Source organism: Capra hircus, chromosome 28, assembly GCF_001704415.2.
Source record: "Capra hircus breed San Clemente chromosome 28, ASM170441v1, whole genome shotgun sequence".
Lineage (NCBI taxonomy): Eukaryota > Metazoa > Chordata > Mammalia > Artiodactyla > Bovidae > Capra > Capra hircus.
Genome location: NC_030835.1, coordinates 12,479,115 through 12,505,023, shown reverse-complemented (window position 1 = coordinate 12,505,023; position 25,909 = coordinate 12,479,115). Strand labels below are relative to the sequence as shown.

The window sequence follows — 25,909 nt, the reverse complement described above, 5'->3', positions numbered from 1 at the left end:
CTGTTCCCACCCAGCAATGCTTACAGACTTTTCAATTCAAAGTCAGGGCAGAAATTGCTTTTGGTCAAAAGCAAAATGTATTTATCTTTGTAAGCAGAGTCATTAAGATGTGAGCATGAATACCTGAAGAGATAAAACACAAAGGGAGAAAACAGGCAGAAATAGAAAGCGAGGCTTCTGAAGCTAGAGAGAAAATGATGACACATCAACCCCCACTGAAAACTTTTTATGGTGCAAGAGAGTGGGGTGTGGAAAAAGGCATCTTCAGAGATTGGGAGAACGGAACCCCGAGAGTGGGCCAAGGGGACAGCGTTGCAGTAGGAGGGCTGTGATCAGCCTGTGCTCAGTGCTAAAAGAGCTTTGAGAGGAGACCTAATAAAGGGGAAATTTTTGCTTGCATTCCTGCTTGTCTGTAGAATCACTGTGGATCTGAAATCCACCCCCTCCACTTCTCCACACACTGAAGAAAGTCTCCAGATGGAAAAATCTGAAACTAGGCTTCAATATGAAAAAGAAAGAAAACAAAAAGCTCATCCAGGAAGCTGACAGCTTTCTCCTCCTCTAAGATCTAACCTATGGAGCTCCAGTATCAAATATTAGAGAGAGTCAGGAAACATGGGTTCTTGTCTGTTTGTTGCTTAGGACTGACTGCGTGACCTTGGACAAACTTCACTCAAATCACTTAAAGACTTTTTGGAAAATGATCTAGAACAGAGGTAGCAAAGGCATAACAAGGCCGAAAAATCACTGGCACTGCCACCTCCCAAAACATTGCTCATGGCAGACATCACTAATCAATTCTGTAGAGTAGTAGTCCCAATTACTCTGCCGCACAGCCTTGAATCTTCAGCAAAGCCAACCAATCTGGCCAACCAATTAATCAGAATGGGCCCTGGAGATGAAACCTGTTCACCTTCCCTCAACTAAATCTCTTCTAATCCTTGAATTCCAGAGCTATAAAATGCTACATGTCACATATATTCTCATTACAGATACCCTTGAAAGTGGAAGTCACTCGGTCATGTCTGACTCTTTGTGACCCCATGGACTATACAGTCCATGGAATTCTCCAGGCTAGAATACTGGAGTGGGTAGCCTTTCCCTTCTCCAGGGGATCTTCCCAACCCAGGGATCAAACCCAAGTCTCCCACTTGCAGGAGGATTCTTTACCAGCTGAGCCACCACGGAAGCCCAAGAATACTGGAGTGGGTAGTCTATCCCTTCTCCAGTGGATCTTCCTGACCCAGGAATCAAACCAGTGTCTCCTGCACTTAAGGTGGATTTTTTTCCAGCTGAGCTACCAGGGAAGCCCTCAACTAAGATCGATCTTTCTTCTTTTCCTTGGCCTTTTTTTCCAAGCCCTAGCAAGGCTAAGGCAAGGCTAAGCCAAGGCTATAAAGAAAAAGACTGGCTGGAAGAAACAGACTGGCTGGAAGGCTCTTCCATTACACCCATGTCTGAAGCTCCGAAGGTGACCCTGTGTATTTTTCTTGGGCCTCTTTACCTTAGATTCCCTCATTCTGCTAAAAAGCTCCTCCTAAGGCCAATGTCCCCTCTATCCTCTTAAGGATTTCATCAAGGTAGAGAATTCCGTTCCTTTTCAAATGCTATGAGATCAAGGAAGAAAAGACAGCCTGGGGAAGTTCAAAGACATTTAATTATTATCCTCAGTTCTTTTGAAAATTATTAAAGAGCCCAGAATTAGAAATTCAGATTTCCTCCAGATCCCTGAGAACAAACATCTCACTTGTAAATGGCTTAATGTGTCTGTTTAATGTACACAAAATTGTCTTTCAGGAAAGCGGATTGTTTTTCATGTCATTTTGCATTTCTAAAATATACCACCTATGGCAAAAGGATTGAGATTCAAGGTCTGACAAAATCCACAGCAGAAATAATTAGCCCCAGAGGCTGTGTCTGAGAGTTAAATGAAAGAGAATCGAGTTACTTATTTATTTCTGTTCTATCTGGACCTCTCCATCATAACCTGGGGAAGAGGAACTGTATCTTTGGAGGCTGGAAGGGTATTTTGCTGTGTCGTCTCTCTGAGGTTGATTTGGTGGAGAGAGCCCTGAGCCCCCAACACAGCAACTCCTTCTGGTCCAGAAAGCTATGAAAATCTGCTTCAGCAATGTAACTTTCTAGGAAAAGCTACCAGAAAATTCCACTTGTTTGCAAAGTTTGCACAGATCAGAGGAACAATGATGTTTCATCATTTAGCATTCAAGAAAGGGCTCAGTCCTTACTCCCAAGGACATGGACGGTCTTTTCTTGAACTAAATTGCAAACATCAAAACAGATGGCCAATTGAGGGTCTGTTGTGGTTATTTTTTCAAGTTCATCAAAGAAGTTTACTGAAAATAACGCTTCATTTAGGGGAAACTCTGCAACCTCAAACCCACTAAGAACCTCAGTATCCACACCTTTGCTGTAATTTGGAGGCTAAACGCCTGGCAGCTCCTGTCAACCCCCTAGGTGTATTGGGTATAGGTATATTAGGTATATAGGTATATCAGCGACCTTGCTCCCCAAATGAAAAACGACTCTTGCCATGGTACTGTCTCCTCGCTCCTCAGCACCCCTTGGGTGTCTCTGTCGGTCATGACTTTAAATAAATGTGCCTCTTATGAAACGTTTACAGATATCAAGAGATGGAGCTGCCTCTGCCCTCTGCCCAGAAGAGGAACAGACTTCCAGAAACTCTGGGACTTTCATTGGCAGCAGTTCCTTCAAAGCAATGCAAACAGCCAAGGACAGAACCCATACCTCCCTGAGGGCCTCCTCAAGAAGGCTGCTCCATGGGAAAGAAGGCTCTTCAGTTCAACTTTGGTGCCAGTGGGCTTACCAAATCAGAACGTGACCCCTCAGGGGTTTCCGACTCTTGGGAGATAACTAGAGGAGGGATTTCCAAGACTGAAGAGGTTTACAGGACGCTTCTTCAGAGAGCAACTGGTCCCCCTTCCTCCTACCCAACTCCACGGCTACAGGCCCTGCTCCTCCTGCCACCTCTTCTCTCTCTGCATATGGTGATGCACCTGGAAAGGAGTCCAGGAGGGAATGAATCATAAGAGATGAGAGGGAGGCAGAGGCCTGACAACACAGGGACAGTTTTTGTTTTTGTCTTAAATGAAGTGCCAAGCCAGGGCAGGGCCAGGAGAATGGGTCCTTGACTATTTTCTGCATCCCTCCAGTTTCTCTGTAAGCTGAGAAAGGACTATTCTTTCTCCTTTTCCAGTTCCCCAAGTGCTGAGCTCATTGCCAAATGCACCACTTGCTGCCTTTGCTGAATAAAGGACAGTAGAGGAAGTGAGAAAACACAGAAACATTTTGAACTGCAAGGGAACAGACTATTCAGTTCAGTTCAGTTCAGTCACTCAGTTGTGTTTGACTCTTTGCAACCCCATGAATCGTAGCACGCCAGGCCTCCCTGTCCATCACCAACTCCCGGAGTTTACCCAAACTCATGTCCATCGAGTCCGTGATGCCATCCAGCCATCTCATTCTCTGTCGTCCCCTTCTCCTCCTGCCCCCAATCCCTCCCAGCATCAGGGTCTTTTCCAATGAGTCAACTCTTCACATGAGGTGGCCAAAGTACTGGGGTTTCAGCTTCAGCATCAGTCCTTCCAATGAACACACAGGACTGATGTTTAGGATGGACTGGTTGGATCTCCTTGCAGTCCAAGGGACTCTCAAGAGTCTTCTCCAACACCACAGTTCAAAAGCATCAATTCTTCGGTGCTTAGCTTTCTTCACAGTCCCCCTTATTTTATCCATGGACACACCAAGACCTTGAAAAGGAATGGACTTATCCAAGGTCACCAGAGAGATTATGGCAGAGCTCAGATTAAGAACACAGTGTTCCGCTGTTCACCATTCTTCACATGAAAGGAAGTGATGATAACCTCTGCTCTCATATCCCAAATCGATCTTAAAACCCCATCACCAATCCCCAAGGCCCAGACAGGTACACTGCACGAAGCTAGGTCAGTAAACTCATTTCCTCCTTCCTGAGGATGTAAGCTTTCTTCCTGGAGAGGCTGAAGGTGGTTGAGAAGCCAAACTGCCCACCTCATGGCTTGGAGAGACAGTAACCTCATGGCAGCTCCCGCCGGAGCCCACACACAGGGGCCTGTGGGAACAAGCAGCCCCTGAAACCAGCCGCTCTCCACTGCAGGAAGTTATCTGTCACTCCCGACGCACAAGCCCTGGCAGAAGGTTCTGTGAGTACCTGACTGACAGAATTAACTCCAGAGAGATCCAGCATGTCACAGGTTGCCCCTTCCCAGCAGGATTCTGCACCCTACCCCTTCCTGGGCAAGTTGAAGCCCATAGGCTAACAGAACCAGCAGGTCCCTGTGGAGGTCAGGGAGCCGTTAGCTTCTGCCCTGTGAAATGCTACCTTTCTGTCATTCGGCTTTCATTGCAAGCTATTTTTAGTAGAAGCAAAGCCAAAATTTGAGGGAGAGTGATGTGGGAGTAGGGCCTTGTCTTCCTCTCTCCTTTTCCGTGAGCTGCTTGCTCCGATTCCCTGGGGACAGTTGCTTCCTCAACAGCCACCATGAAATGAAGAGGGAAAAAAAATGCTGAAAAGAGAAAAATGGGAAAATGGGGAAAAGATAAAAATTCAGCCTCTTCACTAAAAGCAGTCTGGGAAGGTGAAGCTTTTTCAACCTTTCAGCTTAATGGGCTGGATCCTGGCTTTTCCATAGGTACAAGAAACCAGAATGCCTAGTCCATTCACTTTCTGGATTAACTCACCTCCAGCAAACAAGGAAGGCCCAGAGGTCTGCTTGCCCAGGGAGGAGGCAAGTTCACAGGTAACCTGGATGTCCTCAGGTAAGATCTGTGTCCCCAGAGGCTTGTGAACCAGGAAGCGAGCTTCCACTCAAACAGGCCCCTGGCTCCTCAGCTTCGTAGAGCCTTCCATGTCAGCACGGGGCCAATTTTGTGAACTACAGTTAATTAGATGAGCAAAAAAGACAGCCCCAGTGCTTAAGAGGCCTGGGTACATTTAATTGAGTTTTCAAGTGCCCTAATTTCCTTAAGAAAGCCAGAGAAGTAAATGTCCTGTCCTAGTTCCCTCCACTACTCAAACACCTGAGAACATTTTCCACAATTAAATTTTTAGGGCAAATTTTCTGTTGTTGTCATTCTTCTGAAGTAGTCGTTTTTTCTGGGAAAAGCCTCATTCTGAACCCAGACCCTAAAAACAGGGCTTTCAGTGTACCAATGTGGGATGTTTGGGGCCCGGAGGCACGAGCCAGTCTGCCTCCTCCTAAACATAGCCTAGTAAACTAAACCTGGAAGCGTCAGCTCGTGTGTGGTCCTGAGTGTGATTTTCCAAACACGTGTTTCCTGGCAATGACAATGGCTGGCAACTCTGTCATCATCATCTCTATTTTTGAGTCTTCCTGTTCAACAAACTTCTTCACAGCTGAAATGGAGGCTCCAAGGAAAGCCTCAGTCCACCAGGTACTTTCCTGACAAATAGGGACTGCTAAACTGTGAGCATTTCCCGAAGGCCCTGGGGGAAAGGTGCATGAAAAAGTGTCCCAGCGTGAGATGCATCTGGTGTGTGCTCAGTCATGTCCGACTCTCTGAGATCCCAAGGACTGTAGTCCAGCAGGCTCTTCTGTCCATGGACTTTTCTAGGCAAGAAATACTAGAGTGGGTTGCCATTTCCTATTCCAGGGAATCTTCCCGACCCAGGGGTTGAACCCATATCTCTTGCATCCCCTGCATTAGCAGGCAGATTCTTTACCACTAGGCCACCTGGGAAGCCCTAGATGCTGCTGCTGCTGCTGCTGCTGCGTCGCTTCAGTCGTGTCCGACTCTGTGAGACCCCACAGACGGCAGCCCACCAGGCTCCCCCGTCCCTGGGATTCTCCAGGCAAGAGTACTGGAGAGGGGTGCCATTGCCTTCTCCAAAGCCCTAGATGGTGGGCTCCAAATACAGATGTTCTGTCTCCTACAGAGCCTCCAGGGGGCGCCAGCTTTTACTAACTATGAGGGAGAGGGGGGAGGGAGAAAGGAAGAGTGGGAAGGAGAGAGAGTGTGCCAGTTTAACATGAATCATATATTGTTAAACTCAGGCCCCTTGCATCCAGCCACAGAAAGACATGGGACATGTGATCAGGATTAGAAGAGGTGAGTCTCCAGGCCTGTCTGAGGATGGATGGAAAGGTCACAGGCCCTGATTTATCACCAAACTACTTCAAGCATCTTGCCACCCAAAAGCACTGTAAGAAAATGCAACAAAACATTTTCACTTTCAACACCTGGGATGATTGCACTTTGCAGACTTTGCTAGAAGAACCCCTATGTGTCCAGTACCTTGAATAGCGTCTGACACCTCTCAGGTGCTGCAGGAGTGCTTGAAGGAATGGGTCAATGACTCGGAGGAGAGTCCGGGCATATACAGCAGAACCTGTGTCCTTCTCTTCTGGTGACTTAACACACCTTCCTGCATCTTTCCAACAGATTTGGGGGTGCTGCCTGCCAATGGATGTTAAAGACACCTCCCTAGGTCGGAAGGTACTGACACGCCTTCTGAAACCAGCCCTGTGTTCATCAGCCTCAGCCACATCCAGGGAGGACTGGATATGGGGACCACAGTGAGCACACTTGTCCCTCTTTCCTCAAGATTCATCTGTCAGCCTGCCAGGGTGTTTTCTGTGACACACGTGCCTACAATGTACAGTTCCCAGGGAAAGCCCAGCCATCCCTCCGGCCCCCAGCCAGCTCAGGGGCTGTATGAAGTGAGAATTTCCTGGCTGACTTGACAGTGAGGAGTCAGGCTGGCATGAGCCAGCTTCAGAAATGACAGGGCCTGAATTCTGTGCATGGACCAAACATCATTGGCTGGCTGGACCCAAACCTGGGCCCTGGAATACTCAGACCCTATTTAGATGGGCATGCTCAGAGGTGGCTCAGCACTCTTAGATGACGTCTGAGTTTGGCAGTGTCTGAGGACTCCTCCATTCCTGTCACAGGAGAGGATTTACCCTCCACTCCCTGCCCCTGTGAGTCTCCACACCATCATATTTCCTCTGTGTTATGGTGACCAGGCTCCATTAACACTAACAAAAATAATAATAGCAAATGCTTATAGCCCTAACCACATAAAAGGCACTATTCTAAACATTTTACATATGTTGCTGCATCAAATCCTCCTAACAACATGAAAAGGCAGATGTACACTGCTACATTTAAATGAATAACCAACAAGGACCTTACTGTATAGTACATGGAATTCTACTCAATGTTATGTGGCAGCCTGGATGGGAGGGAGGTTCAGGGGAGAACAGATCCTTGTATATGTATGGCTGAGTCCCTTCGCTGTTCACCTGAAACTATCACAACATTGTTAGTTGGCTATGCCCTAATACAAAATAAAAAGTTAAACATTAAAAGGCAGAGACTATTATTACAAAGAAAGGCAATGCCAAAGAATGCTCAAACTACCACACAATTGCACTCATCTCACATGCTAGTAAAGTAATGCTCAAAATTCTCCAAGCCAGGCTTCAGCAATACATGAACCGTGAACTCCCTGATGTTCAAGCTGGTTTTAGAAAAGGCAGAGGAACCAGAGATCAAATTGCCAACATCTGCTGCATCATGGAAAAAACAAGAGAGTTCCAGAAAAACATCTATTTCTGCTTTATTGACTATGCCAAAGCCTTTGACTGTGTGGATCACAATAAACTGTGGAAAATTCTGAATGAGATGGGAATATCAGACCACCTAATCTGCCTCTTGAGAATTTGTATGCAGGTCAGGAAGCAACAGTTAGAATTGCACATGGAACAATAGACTGGTTCCAAATAGGAAAAGGAGTACGTCAAGGCTGTATATTGTCACCCTGCTTATTTAACTTATATGCAGAGTACATCATGAGAAACGCAGGACTGGAAGAAGCACAAGCTGGAATCAAGATTGCCGGGAGAAATATCAATCACCTCAGATATGCAGATGACACCACCCTTATGGCAGAAAGTGAAGAGGAGCTAAAAAGCCTCTTGATGAAAGTGAAAAAGGAGAGCGAAAAAGTTGGCTTAAAGCTCAACATTCAGAAAACAAAGATCATGGCATGCGGTCCCATCACTTCATGGCAAATAGATGGGGAAACAGTAGAATCAGTGTCAGACTTTATTTTGGGGGGCTCCAAAATCACTGTAGATGGTGACTGCAGCCATGAAATTAAAATATGCTTACTCCTTGGAAGAAAAGTTATGACCAACCTAGATAGCATATTCAAAAGCAGGGACATTACTTTGCCGACTAAGGTCCGTCTAGTCAAGGCTATGGTTTTTCCTATGGTCATGTATGGATGTGAGAGTTGGACTGTGAAGAAGGCTGAGCGCCGAAGAATTGATGCTTTTGAACTGTGGTGTTGGAGAAGACTCTTGAGAGTCCCTTGGACTGCAAGGAGATCCAACCAGTCCATTCTGAAGGAGATCAACCCTGGGATTTCTTTGGAAGGAATGGTGCTAAAGCTGAAGCTCCAGTACTTTGGCCACCTCATGTGAAGAGCTGACTCATTGGAAAAGACTCTGATGCTGGGAGGGATTGGGGGCAGGAGGAGAAGGGGACAACAGAGGATGAGATGGCTGGATGGCATCACTGACTCGATGAACGTTGAGTCTGAGTGAACTCCGGGAGATGGTGATGGACAGGGAGGCCTGGTGTCCTGCGATACACGGGGTCACAAAGAGTCGGACACGACTGAGCGAATGAACTGAACTGAACTGAACTGAACTGAACGGATGAAGAAACTGAGGCACTAGAAGACGAAGCAACTGGCGCAGGGGGAAAGCCCTAGAGCTGAGATTCAACAGAATGACCACAGAGGCTGTGTTCCTAACTGCCCTGCCATACCACACAGAGCAGCCCTCCACGTGCCAAGCACCATAGCATCCCTCCCCAAGGAGGCAGGTCCCAGGGAGACAGGAAAAGCAGGACCTGGTGATCTGGGGGTGCTAAGTGCTCCACCTGTCCTTGCTGGTTCCAAATGAATGAGACACCAGGCCAGATGGGGAGCAAAAGAGAGTAGAAGCCCCAAATCAGATGGTGCTGGATCAGCCCCAGGGCAGGCTGCTGTCTCCCAGTCCAGACAGAGAAGCTGAACCAGAGCCAGTAGACACAAGGGAGAGCCTGAGCGCCCTGCTGTATTCAGCAGGCACCCACTGCCTGGGCGCCATATTCGCTCCTGTGTGCTGGGGAACACCAGCGAAGGCATGTGCATTGGACGGATGGATGAGTGGATAGAAATGGATAAACAAACAGATGGACGAGACAGAAGAACAAAACAGGCACCTACTCCTGGCAAAAGCCCCAGTGGAAAGAGGCAGCAGCGTAAGTACTGGCCACCAGAGCCCAGAGGCTGCAGCAGCCAGGGATGAACAGCCAGGATGAACCACTGCTCCTGGGCCAGAAGGCTCTTCCTTCCCCCAGGATTCTCTGGGGATTAATTTCTGAAAGTCTCCTTTATTTTCATGGGGGAGGGTAGAGAAGCCAACATACCAGCTAGCAAATTTAATAGCTGCTCTTTGCAGAATGTGCTGGAGAGGCAGGCACACACAGCCTATGCCCCGCAGATTGGCAGCAGAGTTCAGTGGCTGGTATGGCTGAGGCACTTGGCCTGCAGGCCTGGACCAGGGGCATCCACGGTAGGGACCAGACACTGGGCTGCCAGGCTGGGCCCGGGGTGCGCTGACTGCAGGGGGATGCAGGCAGGTGGGGCCCAGGAGACAGAAAGTGATCCTGTTGCACAGTTCTCAGAGATATTCCACTGACCACGGGAAGCGGAAATTCCTGTGCCGAGTCAGCTGTGGGATTTGGGGGCCTGCCTAGCTCTGTATCCCTCTCTCTCCTGCATCATCTGGTTGGGCTTGTGGAAGTAAATGTAGAGGGTCTCTACAAGCAGGGACTGGATGGTACATCTTATCTATTGCCTTGAACCGTGGGAACAAGTCCTGGTGGCCACTCCGAGTCCTGTTGGCCACAGAGCAGAAGGGGAACTTGATGGTCTGGTTTGGGAGTCACCAAATGCATTCTGTCCAGGACCCAACAGTAACTCCTCCAGGGTGGTGATTCTCGGACTCTGCGGATACTGTTCAATTCTGCTGTGGTAGTGCATTGCAAAAACACCCATAGACAACATGTAAATGAGAACACGGCTGTATCCCAATAAAACTTTATGAACACTGAAATATGATTTCACATCATTTTCATACGTCACAGAATAATCTGTTTATTTTTTTTAAAGCCGTGTAAAAATGTAAAAACCATCTTGAGCTTGTGAGCTGTATGAAACAGGCAATGAGCCAGATTTGGCCCATAGGCGATAGCTGGGGTAGGTACAATTTTCCCAAAGTTTGTTCTCTGTGATGCCCACAGATGCTTCATGGGGTAAGGGTTCTATGGTGAAACAGGAGTGGGAAATGCTGGGCCAAAGTCTTTCTTACTGCAGGACTTACACGGTGATACCCATTGTACAATCTTGAAAACGGGACAAGAAGTCTGTTCAACTTCCAGGGAAGTATGTTTATTCTGGAGCATCTCCTACATCTAATTTTCTGTGGACCCCAATTAATGAGGATGAAATCTGGCCAACCATCAGCAGCAGTGCCACCAATGGAAATCCAGCCTTTCTTTGAACATCTCCAGTGGCAGACAGCTCACTACTAACCATGGGTTCCTACTGAATTCAGTGACTTCTCTGACTTGTTTTCCCACCCAGTGATGCTGGGTCCCAAGTAACAAATCTAGTGCAGTCTAGCGCACCCTTCACCACAGATAAACCTTTATGTTTAATAATATAAATAAAGCTTTCCTCGTTTGATTTACTGATTCAAACACCAAATATAAACTCCATTTATCCACCGGATAAAATAAAGAGTTGTTATTAAGTCATGGGGTATGGAAGTGCGGCTTACCACTCAGTTCCTTTAAAAAGAAGACTCACTTAGGGGAGTTAAACGCAAATAAAATCTCAATTTACTCCCAACTGCATGAAAAGCAGGATATACCATTTCACTATGGGGGCATTCTTACTTTAAAAAAAAAAAAAAAGCCTATGCAAGCCAAGATCTGTCTGCTACATAGGGCGTCATCTGTAAGGGATATAGAAATTTTATGTACATTTGTCTAAAATGTAAAAAAGGGGGATAGGGAAGGAGGTGAGGAAGAGAGTGAGACGGAAATGTGAGGTATGTGACTCTGCCACCAAGCACCACTGAAAACACAAAGTAGAAGATGCTGATGAGAAATGTCACCAGCACCACGAGGCACTTAAAGGGAGAAATGAAGTCAACGGTGTCACCCATGTGATTACGCTCTGCCCAGGTGCTCTCCATTTCGCTCAACTGGTCCGGTTTCAGGTACAGTCAGCACAGCAGTGAATGCACCTATTTAACGCTATTAAGCCAATAGGATTATTTCTCCCTGAAAGGCTTGTTACATATTTTCTATGGGGCCCTAGGAGATAAGGATAGAATGGCCTAGGCTATGTATACTATGCTAATGTAAAATGACACATGCATATATTTAGGAAGATAAAAGGAAAGACTGGCATTTTTCTTTCTCCTTATTTCAACAAATCACTCCCCAGACAGTAAAGCAAGTAGAATATATTTTCAATTCATGGATTAGATGTGTCTGTTTCCTGGAGCAATATTTAAATATAGCAGCATGGGAATATGAGGTCAATAAGCAAAAGAAAAAGAGTAATTCTAAAGGCTCTATCTTTGTTCAAGGAGCTGATAGATATATTGGCAAAACCAGGCTTTGAAGCGAGCACAAAACACTGAATCTATAAAGGGGCTGAGCAGCTATACAACCCAGCCAGTGTAGACTGGGCTTACGCCTTGAGGTGAGGCCATGCTTGGCCACAATACATAGTTTTTCTAGGAAAAGAGTCACTCTGAGATTGCTGTGGAAATTAATATGAATATTCAGAAACAAGGTGCTAATGGAGATGGTGGTGTTAGTGGGTGTGTACCTATATCTATCTCTATAACTCTATATGTCTATAATTTTTCCCATTATAAATGCATTCACTGGTACTGTCACTCTTTTTTAAAAATATATATATATTTATTTTAATTGAAGGTTAATTACTTTACAATATTGTATTGGTTTTGCCATACATCAACATGAATCCGCCACAGGTATACACGTGTTCCCCATCCTGAACCCCCCTCCCTCCTCCCTCCCCGTACCATCCCTCTGGGTCATCTCAGTGCACCAGCCTCAATCATCCAGTATCATGCATCAAACCTGTATTATATTATCTTAGGGAATTCCTACCTAAAATTTTTCTTTCAATTTCTGCCTCTCAATTTCTTTGTTTATGAAATACGACGTTGAACTAGACCAAGAATCAGTAAACTATGGCCCATGAAACAAATCTGGTCTCCCACCTGTTTTTATGAATAAAGTTTTATTGGAACAGAGTCACACCCATGTACTGTCTGTGCTGATTTCAAACTACGGTGGCAGAGCGGAGTTGTGACAAAGTCTCTCTACAGCTTGCAAAGCCTAAAATATTTATTAGCTAGCCCATTACAGAAAAACTTAACCCTGACTTAGACTATTTCTAATACTAATGTTGGCTTATAAATCTATAAAGTACAACCAAACAATATAAACAAAAGCCTTCTCTGTGTGCTTCTTATCCTTTTTATTTATATATAGGCATACCTCACTTTATTGCACTTTACTGATACTGCGTTTTTTACAGATTGAAGACTTGCGGCAACCCTACCTTGAGCAAGTCTATAGGTGCCATTTTTCCAACATCATTTGCCCACTTCAGATCTTTGTGTCACATTTTGGTAACTCTCTCAATATGTCAAATTTTTCATCATTTTTTAGGGTGATCTGTGATCTTTTGATGATAGTAAATGACTCACTGAAGGCTCAGATGATTGTTTGCATTTTTTAGTAATAAAGGATTTTAATTAAGTCTCTTTAATTAAGATTTTTTTTTTTTAAGCCTCCTGCATTTCAGATGGATTCTTTACCAGCTGAGCCACAATGGAAACCCAGGAATACTGGAGTGGGTAGCCTATCCCTTCTCCAGCAGATCTTCCCAACCCAGGAATTGAACCGGGATCTCCTGTATTGCAGGCAGATTCTTCACCAATTAAGCTATCAGGGAAGCCCAACATACGTATAATACATTATTTTAAAAAACATAATGCTATCGCCCAGTTAACAGGCTCCAGTATAATGTAAACATATTTTACATGTACTGGAAAACCCAGAAATTCATGGTCTCTAGCTCTAAAATGACTGGCTCTATTGTGATATTCACTTTATTGCAGTGGTCTGGAATTGAGCTTGCAGTATCTCTGAGGTCTGCCTGTACTGGCTTATTCTTAGAAAAATTTCATTTAGTTCCCCAAACTCTACAGAGGACATAACCACACACATGTAAAGTTCAAATAGTAGGCAAAGGGGAAATGAGAGAAGAGATTCAGAGATGAAATTGGGAGGATGCAAATACAGAATGTTAACCCTGAGATGCTGTGTATATTCAATGGCCCATGAACTTGCCTCCCAGCAATCACTACAGAAGAGGGGCCAGTGTCCCTTTCCCAATTTAGAGCGTTCACTGGAGGTTAACCAGAAGGACCACAGCAATCCTAGCACAAAGAACTATTTACCCCGAGTCTGTGCTTAAGCAGATAATATGAGATGTAGTGAGAAGAGTCCCCAGAAACACCCAAACAGCTGGGCAGCATCTCACCGGCATTCACTGTGACACTGAAATGTCCCTCAGCATGGACCAGCTCCAGGTCCCAAAGTGGAACTGATCATCAGTTCTCCCAATATATTCCAAACTTTTGAATTAAGCATGCACCAACATTCTAATCAGAAGATAGCAAGTATTTTTGCTTTAAGAGAAAGATAAGAAAGTAGTCATCCTTAAGAGTCTGGGGGTGCACTCTGATACAGAAACCCTCAGCCATCACTCTAAGAGGACGCCCTACGCAGCCTGGATGTGAGGGAACTTTGGGGAGAATGATACCTGTGGATGTATGGAGGAGTCCCACTGCTGTCCTCCTGAAACTAGCGCAACATTGTTAACTGGCTCTATTTCAATACAAAATGAAAAGTTAAAAAACTTTTTTTAAAAGAGGAGGCCCTATGAGGTCTCACTGTTTCTGTAAAGCTAAGGCTGAGACACAAGACAAAGATGGGCTATTCTGAGACCTGGTCATCCAATTGTTAATAGAATTAACAGTTAATTAAAGCACTGGTAAACGGTGACCCTCATTTCTCATTGTTTACACTGAGCGCTACAATCTTTATCTAGTTTAGCAGCGTGAATAATGCACACGCTGAATCCCTGGTGCTCATTGCCCGCTGCCCGGTGCCTGGAATAATGCCTGGTGCAGGTGAGAAGTAAATACTTTCTGAATGAACAGTGTGCTTGTCTGAGAGATCCGGACAACCGGTGAATCCACAGATACGCCAAGGCTGTCTTGGACAATCCTTCCCCGGTTGGGCCTTCCCCGCCTTGCCTGGTTTTGAGACTCACCTGTGACAATGAGACAGGTAAGGGCCCAGATGTGGAGGCCAAGCTCCTGAACTGTGCATCAAGGAAAACAAATTAAAAATTGAAAAGGAAAACTGCACAGCCGGTGTCTAGTCTCCCTTGAGTCCCATTGTTGCAAGGATAAACATTCAGACAGTTCAAGACAAACACAGCTTTGGGTTCTGAAAAGGGAGTGCTGCTTCCCCTTGCATGCTGAGACTGCAGTATGAAATCTCTTCCCTGCTCAGAGCAAGGACCTGCCTTCCCTAAAGGAGAGGCCTGCTCTGAAGGTGCCACTTGTACTCAGAGCTTCCTGCTCTTCAGGCAGTGGGACTGATCCACCCTGAGTGCACCTGAGCAGCCCAGGCCACCTTTTCTCCCAAGAGACCTTTGGAAAACAGCTGGCCTCATGGGCAGTCCCAGCCAAGAAGGCCTGAGCATGCCAGGCTAGTCCACGCAAATGTTAAGAGCATCAGAACAAGCAGCCTCAGGACCTAATTGGGCTCAGAGACAGTCATGTCACAGCCAAAGCAACAGATGACAGTGGCTTCGAAAGATGGCATCATCTTCAGATGGGAAGTGATGGCACAGGAAGAGCACTGGATGGGGAGTCTGGAGGCCTGCAAGTACCAGCCTGGCTCTGTCACTTCACTGCCCTTCCTAGGCCTTGATTTTCTCAACTGTAAAATGGACATAAATCCACTGACAAGACTGGCTCTGTGGCTTCCTCATCATGCATCCCTATAACAAAATGGGAGCTATGGAACAAATTCAACACTGTCCTTGCCCTTCAACCTGATCACAACACCTAGGGCTTAGCACAGTGCCTGGCTCCCGAGAGGCTCTCAGTAACGTCATTGTCAGCAGTAGTATCTGATTTTAAAAAGTCTTAAAAAACAACAACAACAACAACACATGATTACATTGACATGAAATGTCCAGTATATGCAAATCCCTAGAGATAGAAAGTATATTAGTAGTTGTTAGGGGCTAGGGATGAGGAAATGGAGAGTGACTGCTAAAATAGGGTAAAAGGTTTCCTTTCAGGGTGATGACAATTAGATAGCAGTGAAAATAATCCTCAATAAAAATGGGAAAACCCCTCAATAATAACAAACCAATTAGAGATGGGGAAAATATTTGAATAGGAACTTCACTCAACATATACTGATAGCAAATAAAGATATGGAAGGATGTTGATATTTAAACATGGGTAGCCAAGATCTTCAGGGGATCTTCCCCACCAAGAGATCAAACCTGGGTCTCCTACGCTGCAGGTAGATTCTTTACCACCTGAGCCACCAGGAAAGCCCCAAACATAGGGAAGTACAAATTAAAACCACACTTAGATATCACTACACACTGCTTAGAATGCTATAGTTTTAAAAACAAACTGATATTACCAAGTACCAGCAGGGATGAAAAACAACCAGAACATTCATACAGTCCTGGTAGGTACAGCTAATTTGATAGTTTCTGGCGAACTTAAACTTAACCAGAAAGCAGAACAATCCAATTCCCAGATATTTACCAAACTGAAATCAAAAATCATATTCCCATGAAACTTTGAAGTAGAAGTAGAAACAACCCAAGCTGGTAGATGGAAATACAAGCGGTGATGCATCCGTAAAATGAATGATTCCAGTCCAAAGTCCTTAGCTCAGCATCTGAAGACCTGACAAGCTGTCTCCAACCCACGTTCCTAGTTTCACTGCCCCTCAGGCGCCTCTGTACTGCCAGCTCCATCCTCATTGCCTAGCACACCATGGCCCTGATCTTTTCCTGCTGCCCCCTCACTGTGGAATCATTTCCTCTCCCTTAACTTTTCAGGATCCTAACCCACATTGCCAAGCTCCACTCAAATGCTTTCCGTTTTATTAGGCATCCTTCTCAGCTCCTGGCCCACTAAGTAGTCCCTGTTTTCAAGCTCAGCTATGTTTTTATTTTTTATGTTGTCTCTATCATCAAATGTGCTCAGTTCACCTTGAAATAGACGTTTCGGCTCAAAGGCTTTCCCTCCAATGAAGCCCTGTGAATTCTTCCTTGACTCCCTGCTTCCCCACACTCAGCCTCTCCACCACATACACACTCACATAACATTTGTATTCAAAGCATTTCTCCTCCAGACATCCCTTCAATACCTTCCAACCATGGTGTGATGGAATTGGGATTATTCATTATTTTTCACAGAGATGATAAAACACCTGGCCTAAAGTTGGTGCTCAGTATCTCTTAGCTGATGAAGATAGATAGAATGGTCCTAAGGGACCACACTGAAGCAGCAGGCATCATACTGTGCGACCAAGCTGCCTGCAATTCCCTCTCCCTCTCATTGTACTATACACGTACAATGCACTACTTCCTTTTCAACCCAGGTGAATGCACAGACCCAGACTCCAACCTCCTTAAATTTCCCACACAGAGTCTACTCACACCCAAGTGTGAGAAAATAATAGAGACTTTACTGAAGACTCTAGAGGGGAGATGAGGGTGATGGTCAGACAACACCACCCACAACAAGCCACCTTCAATTCCTCACGAGACACTCAGGGCTTCCGAGCCTAAGTCCCGCCAACCCAGACCAGCCACCTCCATCTTCCTCCACACAGCAACTGATCTCACCAGCTTCTCTCTCCTCCTTTCCATAACCTCAGCTTTAAATGTTCCCACTTTCTATTTTGCCACTACTTACCAATAACATAATCTATGACTCCATAACCAAAGTCTTCAGAAGGCACAGCTCCTGGTGGTCCCTCAGTTAACAGAGCCCTGTCGTCCTTGAAGGCTGTTTGGCCACCAGTTTGGTGATTTGAACATGACATTTAGTGACTTACTCCTTTCCTCAAGCTGTGAGTGAGATATTTATCAAAAATATAATGTAGAGTTCTCCCCAAGGATTCTGATGGGTGAAATTTCACCATCTCCCAACATCTGTGGTCACCTTCTCACTGAGTTTTTGCCATGAAACATCAAGAGTGATGGCGTCTATCTTTCAGCATCCTTGCCTGATCTCTGATACTCTGTAGCCACCAGGACATCCCCATTCATTCTATGTCTAAGCCAAATGACTCTTGACTGAACCCCAGCATCAGGACAAGGAAGGACAGCCCATACAAAACAGCTTCAAGAATCACAGGGAGTTATTTAGAATGTCACATCCTTCTCAAGGAAACTCTTGACTCATCAGACCCAAGACAGCTGGCGGTCAGGGCTACCCAGGGAAGAAGCCCAACCATGGCATGAGGCTGGTCTGACCAGGTGACCAGCTCATGTCTGTTTAGCCACAACTTTCCCAGTCTTTGCACCAAAAGAATCATGGTGCAAAGGTTCCCCAGGCAAACAGAGATTACTGGTCACTGCAGGCTTGTTCCACCCACAATAGTCATCAAGAACCAGGAGCTCATGAAGCCAGTTAATGAAGCCTAGCTCCACACAAGCAGATCAGAGAGAATGCAGTAAGTGCACAGAGAAGGCGAAGCATGAGCCTAGGCTGCAGGTGGGGCTGAGAACAGCCACCGCAGAAATAAGGTCACACAAGCAATGCTCCAAGCATGGGACCAGCGGTCACAGGTGGGCTGCCGCTGAGTTTCATCACCAGCAGGACCGAGGGTTTCCAGCACGGGCACGATTCTGATCACAGAGGGCGGGATTTCTGAAAATTATGGCGGTCAGAGGACAACAGTAACATCTTCAGAAGGCCACCAAACACAGACATGTATACCTGAGAATGCGCAAGCAAACACATACACTCAGAACTCACCAGATCCCATATTTATAGAGCCTCTGCAGAATTCTGAGCACACATGTCTCTGATCCTTTCTTCTCACCAAGATAGTCAAGCTGTATGTGTGTGTCTGTGTGTGTGAGAATGCACACCTACTCTGCTAGCAGAGGAAATGCTCTACATCCTTCCCAACAGGCCCTCTCTGCCCCAGACGCTGGCTCACTCTGCAAATACCCGCCCCCCACGCCACCCCACAGACCACTGGCTCAGATGTGCACAAAGACACCAGTCTCTCCATGATCCCATGTAAGCACTCACTCTTCACCCCTGCCTCCCAACAGCCAATGGTCTAGAGAAGACGGACTGAGACACCACATCCCCATAAAAGCAGAGATCGTGGACCAGACAGCAAGCCCCCTCATGTGAGGAGGGGACCAGGGACTCACCAGGACTCTGCCGGTCAGCGTCTGGGCAGATATCATCACCCCTGCCCAGTCTTTCACGGAGGTCATCCAGCCGACCTCGGCTGCCACTGTCTCCTCTTTTTCATCCACTGGCTTGAGAGTGCCATCCGCCTGGCTTGAGCCATTGTTAATCTTCTGGGCCTCCTGGCAACAGAGAGAACAAGGATTGAGACGTGGGCACCAAGAGGATTTAAAAAACATATTCTACCCAAAAGAATTAAAGCCAGACGGACCCCTGATGAGGTGGAACTGGTTTGAAGGTACAGAGGTCAGGAAGAAGGGATGGATTATGGCTTTGATTGTCTTTTTTAATCTTTTTTAAAAAGAATCTTGCCTTTGTTTCCTCTTAAACTATTTTTGTGAAAGAAAGAAGAATGAAATTATTCTCTTCCTATTTTAAAGAAAAAAAAAAAATCAAAAAGCTCAGGAGAGAAACCATCCTGTCTAGGATGAGAGTGGCTAGGAAAAAAGTGAAGTCGGCATTCTATAATCTCCACCTGCCCAGCCTTCATACCCTTCTTACAACTACACCCTATTTTCCGAAGGAAATCTCCATCTTCTCATTCAGTCTGCATGGTTCAAAAGGGCCTAAAGGTACACACTGTCTCCAGGAATGGAGACTGGTCAATCAGACCAGTCTATCCCTTTGGCAATAGCAGTTGGGCCAAGGATGGTTATGTGAACTATGCTGACCCAATACAACTCAAGCCTGCGATTTTGCTGAAAATAGTAAGAAAGGTTACCCTTCTCTGAGAATGAAGCTAACACAGAGGGAACTAGGAGAAGTGATAGAATACTAATGTCATCATTGGAACACCTGGATCCAGCTGTACCTGAAATCCACCACAGACTTTTTCAGACAGGAGACAGTAAATTCCCCTCTTGGCTAAAAATGTGCTGGAGGAAACAAGGCTGACCTCATCAGATAACTGAGCCTCTCATGAGCCCCTAAACTGCATGCTTTTGTACATGCTCTGTCCTCTGCCTAGAATACTCTTCTTCCACCAAGGATCATGGCTTACCCCCTCACCTCCCTCAAGTCTTTGCTTCATATATTACCTGTTCAATCATTCTTCTCTGGCTACCCTTTCAAAATTCCAACCATCTCCTAATGATGCTGCCTTTCTGTTTTATTTTTCTACAATGCACCTAAAACTTGTAACTCATTCCGTAGATCTCTTACTTATTTCTTTTATCGTCTGCATCCTCCAACTGCTGAATCCTGAGTGCCCAACAGAGAGCCTGGTATAAAGCTGGCTTAATAAACATGAATGAAAGAGTAAAAGAGGTTATGAATGTCATCCCCTCCCTGACTATGGAGCCCGAGCTTAAGGGCTGCCAAATAAAATACAGGAAACCCAGCAAAATCTGAATTCCAAATAAACAACAAATAATTTTTCAGTTTAAGTATGTAAAGATATTAACTCTGAATATTCACTGGAAGGACTGATGCTAAAGTTCCAATAGCTTGTCCACCTGATGCAAAGAACTGACTCACTGGAAAAGACCCCGATGCTGGGAAAGATTGTGGGTAAGAGGAGAAGGGGGCAACAGAGGATGAGATAGTTGGATGGCAACACTGACTCAATGGACATGAGTTTGAGCAAACTCAGGGAGATAGTAAAGGACAGGAAAGCCTGGTGCACTGCAGTTCATGGGGTCGCAAAGAGTCAGACATGATTTAGGGACTGAACAACAACAAAATATTGCATGGGACATACTTATACCTAAAACACATTCATTTAAAATTAAATTTAAATTTAACTGGGCCCCCTACTCAAATAACCACTGAGATTATTTTTGCAGACATGCTGCTGCTGCTGCTAAGTCACTTCAGTCGTGTCCGACTCTGTGCGACCCATAGACGGCAGCCCACCAGTCTCCCCCATCCCTGGGATTCACCAGGCAAGAACGCTGGAGTGGATTGCCATTTCCTTCTCCAATGCATGAAAGTGAAGTCGCTCAGTCGTGTCCAACTCTTCGCGACCCCATGGACTGTAGCCCACCAGGCTCCTCTGTCCATGGGATTTTCCAGGCAAGAGTACTGGAGTGGGGTGCCATTGCCTTCTCCTTTGCAGACATAGATGTTTCGAAAAGATGTCAGCAAAATTATGGTCATCATTTAAAATGCTAGAATCCATTAACAAAACAAACTGACCCTGGGGATCATTGTAAATTGGAGTGAGGAGGAAAACCCGAAGGCAGAGGTAGAAATCTTCGTCTGTGAGGGGGTGGAACAGAGGGAGGAAAGGAGAGCTGGGAGGCACTGAATGAGTCATCCTCCTGGGGACTTGCAGGCAGGCAGGAAGCTGCTCCTGACGCTTGGTTCTCCCCCGCCAGCCACCCCTGACTCAGGGTGTTGGGAAGCCAGACTGAGCATCAGGTACACCAGGCATTCATGCTTAATTTCCAAGTGTACTGGGCTTCCCAGCACTGGAACAATCCAAAAGGAGCCCTGGGGTGGGGGCACAGGGTGGGTATATGTGGGGGCTGCTTGATGATGTCTTTGGAGCCAGCTACCCAAGCCACCTGAGGCCAGGCCCAATGGCCTGTTAGGGCCCTGAGCCTTGGCCATGAGGAGGCTGCACAGGTGGGTGCCCAGGAAGGGACAGAGACGCTGATCCAGGGGCAACCACTAGTGACTGAAGGTGTGGATTCAGCCACTCTGCCTCAAGGGACCTTCTCTGGAAGACTGCCCGCCCTATAGGTGTTGCTGGGATTAAACAGTGCCCAATGGCACACGATAGCACATGTTTTATTAGCTAGTCTCACCACTTCCTGTGCCTCCTGGAACCACAGACACTCTAGCAGTGCTTCTTAAGCTTCTAGTGCATCACCTGGAGAGCTTGTGAAGAAATAGTGCTGAGGGACTTGCCTGGCGGTCCAGTGGCTGAGTCCACACTCCCAACACAGAGGGCCTGGGTTCAATCCCTGGTCAGGGAACTAGTAGACCCCACATGCTCCAGCTAAAGATCCCTCATGCCACAGTGAAGATGGAAGATCCCTGTGCCACAACTCAGACCCGGTACAGCTACAGTGCTGGGCCTCACTCCCAAACCCCCATTTCTTAAACAAGTTCCCAGAAAATGCTGATGCAGCTGGTCTGGGAACCCCAGGGTGAGAACCACTGCTTCTAATCACTCTGGCCTGACTTGATCATCCCTGCCCTGATATGAACTGAGATGTGCATCTTAACCGCCAGCTTGATCCCAGCTTCTCCCTCTGCCCACACAGGGGAAAGATCAGGGCAAGGCCCTCAGATCAGAGGCTTGTGTTTCCTTTTGAGCAGCGACTCCTGGAGACATCCCTGAACTAGTCCAGGGCCATGACCTGGAGGACTAGCTAGCTCTCTGCTCCTCGATCCTGGGGTACAGACTCCCCAACCACTGGCTGACTCTGGAGGAGGCAATCGGCATGCAAGAGGCTGGGAGGCAGGGAGTCCTCCCCAGACACAGTGGTTTCATTGCATCAATAATTCAGAGTACAAGAGGTATATGGCAGATAACGCTCTCGTGCCAGCCCGCTTACCTATTGTTTTACAAGGCATTCATTATTTTAATTACTTTATGATAGGAAAGGAAAAACACAGACTAAAGGGAGATAATAGTCTCATTATTATTTGCTTACACTACATGTTGTGAGCATAATTATGTGTGGGAGACAGGACTTGAGGGGGTGATGGCTGGGGGAACAGGGAGACGGGAACACCACAAAGCCTGATGCTAGGCCGCCGGGTTAGTGTCCTTGGCCTGAAGGGAAAGTCCTGCACCTCTGACCTCACTCTGGCCAAAGCTTCAAAAGCAGGTATAATCCCTGCTTCCAGAGAAAGGGGGCAGAGGCCCAGAGAAGTTAAGTGGCCTTCTTGGGTACGTATAGGGGTGGGAGTTGGCGGAAGAGGAAGGGTACGGAGCAGAGTCCAATATAATAGTGATTAACCATCATTCATCAAGCTAGAGCTGGGTGCCAGAAACTAAAAATTGTGTCTCTTCTGCATTATCTTCCTTAGACCTAGCAGGTGAAATTATCCCCATTTTACAGACAGGCCAACTGAAAGCAGGTATTTATCAGGGGAAGGCTCACAGAGCCTGAGAACTCCAGCAAACCCATCTGGACTTAGGTCTGCTCTGCCATGTACAAGCTGGCTACCTCGGGCATGTTAGTCCACAAGCCTCAGCCTTCCTCCATGTAAAATGGGGACTGACAGGCAGACCCCAGGAAGGCGGTGCAAAGCTTATGTGAGATAAGCAGTGCACAGCACTTAGCACAGGGCTAGGGGTGTGGCAGTTACAGCTGGCGTGGCTGAGCACCCACTGACGGGACAGGCTGGCTCCAAGGGTATTCAGTGCACTTAAAACTAAGCTATCAATTGGAGGCCCTGGGAGGGACACCAGACCATAGTGAAAATAATTACAGAAGATAAACAAGTATAGGTTCTAACAGCTATGAGGCTTTAACTAGGAAATGAGCCCCCAGGAGATAAGGCACCCAACTTGTGGAGGTTCCAGCAGGAGCTGCGTGGCACTCCCCCAGGAGCGGGGGTACGGATTCCTACACAGGCAGCCCTGGACCCAGACCCTCTACGCTCCATTAGATCAACTGCCCTTGTGATGAGGAAACTGAGGACGAGAGAGAGGTGGGCCCCTGGGTCCCAGGACACTGCTCTCTCCTGTGCTCCACGACAGGGAATGGGGCTTTGTTCTGAACGGCAGAGTGGGTGTCCTTCCACCTGCCACTGCAGAGAGGACCCAGTTCCTCTGTCAGGAGGACTCAAGCTGGGCCAGACAGGCTCCCCCCTGGTGTCAGGAGTGAGCTGGCCCTGATCCCTGCTCACCGTCTAAGAAATCATGGTCAGGTGGGGTGGAGTATGATAGGGGTGGTGAGCGTGTGTGTAAGAGAGAGAGCTCTGCCAGCTACAGGCTCCAGCTACCCTAGCCTCAGAAAGATCATGAGATTTTCTAAAATGAAGAAAACGGTGCCTTGGAGGGAAGAGGGGAACAAGGAGGAAGGAGAAGAAAAAAAAAAAAAAAGACCAGGTGGTTCCTGGGAGTATCCTGGAAGGTGGAGGTCAGGCCGCAGCTATACCCTCCCACCAACCCAAGGAAAGGGCTCCATTTTGCCCTTTCTCCTACCAGAGTCTTGTGTAACAGAAGCCACGGCTTCTGGGGGCAACACAGGACAGTTCTAATCTCAGTGCCTGGACTAGAGGACAGGGCAGGCTGCCTCCAGGAGGCTGGAGGGACCCTGGGGAACAGAGTAGCTGGCAGCCCCCTGCCATCACACGCCCACACAGGCAGCTCTCAGCTCTCATGGCCTGGGCCTGGGCACGCGGCCTCACCCCTCCTATGCCCCTTGCGGCCAATAGCCCGACTAGACCACAGTCACCCGCACAATACTCACTGTCCAAAGCACGTATCTGTTAGATGATCGGGCATTTCCTGCGAACCATCAGGTCAGAGACCAAAGCCTGACAAGGGACCTCGGCCGTGACTTTGGATGCCAACCCCATCATGGAATGGATAAGGACACACAGTGCCTGGGGTTGGGGGTGGTCCACAGGCCCAGTTGCCCAGTGCCACCCTGCCCCACCCCATATCCACTGAGCTAAGACACAACCCCCCAGCGAGCTCTATTTCCCTCCCCTTTTGTTGCGCCTGATGGGATGATTCTGCCACGTCTAGCCCAGGGAACCCAGCACTCCCAAGCAGATCCTTGCTCTGCCAGCCTGCAATCTGGAGTCCTCGTGTTCCTAGGACTGCAGAAATCTCCACCTGGTCTGATGTGGGGGCCCCACAGAGCAACACTTCTCATCTTCAAGGGGCTCAGCTCTCCCCAGCAGTGGGAGTTGCCCAGGCCTAGCAAGGGAGAGTAGGCCTGTGCTAATCCCAGGACCTCATTGCTTCCGGTCCTCTGGTCCAGGCTGTCTCTCTCTCTCTCATCCTTCTTACACTGGACCCGGTATACTGGGAGCCTTGAGTCTTCTGTGTGGTAAGAAGAGCTTATCAAAAGATCCTTAAGTTCAGCTTTTCTGGATGGCCTTGGACAAGCCATTTCATTTCTCAAAACCCCTTCTGTAAACATAGACGTGTCCATATAATATGGTCAGGCAGCGTCCAGCACTTTCTGAAAGTACCATTTTTTTTATGAAGGGCGGGCAAAGATGGCATTGAGGCTCAACTCTCAGATACCCACCTGTCACAGGCAGGGCCTGGTTATCTCCCTGGGCACAAACAGGATATTGGCACTGATAGGTCCTGCCAGGTGGCCTGCTGTGCTGGCCACACCCTCTCTGGGAGCATCAGCCACACCTGCTCCTGCTCAGCTGGACTCATTCACCTCTAGGTGCCAGGTGCCAAGGCCACCCTGGGCACCACACCTGCTGGCTGACTGCCTCAGGGAAGGAGGAAGTTTCCAGAGTCACCTTGCTCATCCCCACTGAGGCCACCTACCCCCTGCAAAGCTCCAAGTCTGTCTTAGGTTTAGTTAACATTTCAGTTGGATCTAGGAAGTTGTTTAAGCAGTGATCATCAGGGAGAAAAGCTATGCTTCAAAATGTAAGTCCTTTTCATCCCACTCAGAGGACAAGTCAGAGACGTCACACAGTCCAACCCACCCGATCTGGCCTGCTTCTGCCAATATCCTACAAGCCTCCCACTCACCCCCCTCGCTCGCTCAGCTTCACTGGCCTCTTTGTGCTGTCAGAATGTTCTAGGCCCACTACCAGCTGGGGCGATGGCACTGGCTGACTCCCAACACCCACCCCAGATAGCCACGGCTGCTCCCTCACCTTATTATTCATTCAAATCTTCAACCCATCATTGAGAACTCTCTTGCCACCCCCTTGAACGTGACACCCCACTCCTCCACCAGTCCCCTACTCTATCACCCCCATCTATGTTCCATGCCTCCCCGAGTATCTCCTCCACGATCTGGTAACTGGCATACTGTAATCATCACTGGTTATAAGCTCCATGAGGGAAGCATTTCTGTCTCTTTTGTTAACAGCTGTGTCCTCAACAATGAAACATTATAAGCTCAGAGTAAGTAAGCACTTGATGCATCTTGGTGAAAGGTAGGAAGGAAGGGTGAAGGGAGAGGGGAGGGAAGGAGGGAGGGAGGCCAGAAGGAGATAAAGGAGGGAGAGAGGGAGAGCTGTAGCAGATGGGAAGTCAGTCA

General features: G+C 47.3%; 1 protein-coding gene across 30 annotated transcripts in view; it reads right to left on the bottom strand.

The window, feature by feature from the left end:
* The window catches only part of KCNMA1 (potassium calcium-activated channel subfamily M alpha 1), a 768,728-nt gene that overhangs the window by 523,154 nt on the left and 219,665 nt on the right, over nucleotides 1-25,909 (bottom strand). For all 30 annotated transcript variants that reach the window (XM_018042414.1, XM_018042412.1, XM_018042422.1 and 27 more), the window contains exon 2: nucleotides 18,719-18,880. In XM_018042414.1, the coding sequence (XP_017897903.1) occupies nucleotides 18,719-18,880 (162 nt within the window). The remainder of the gene's footprint in view (nucleotides 1-18,718; nucleotides 18,881-25,909) is intronic.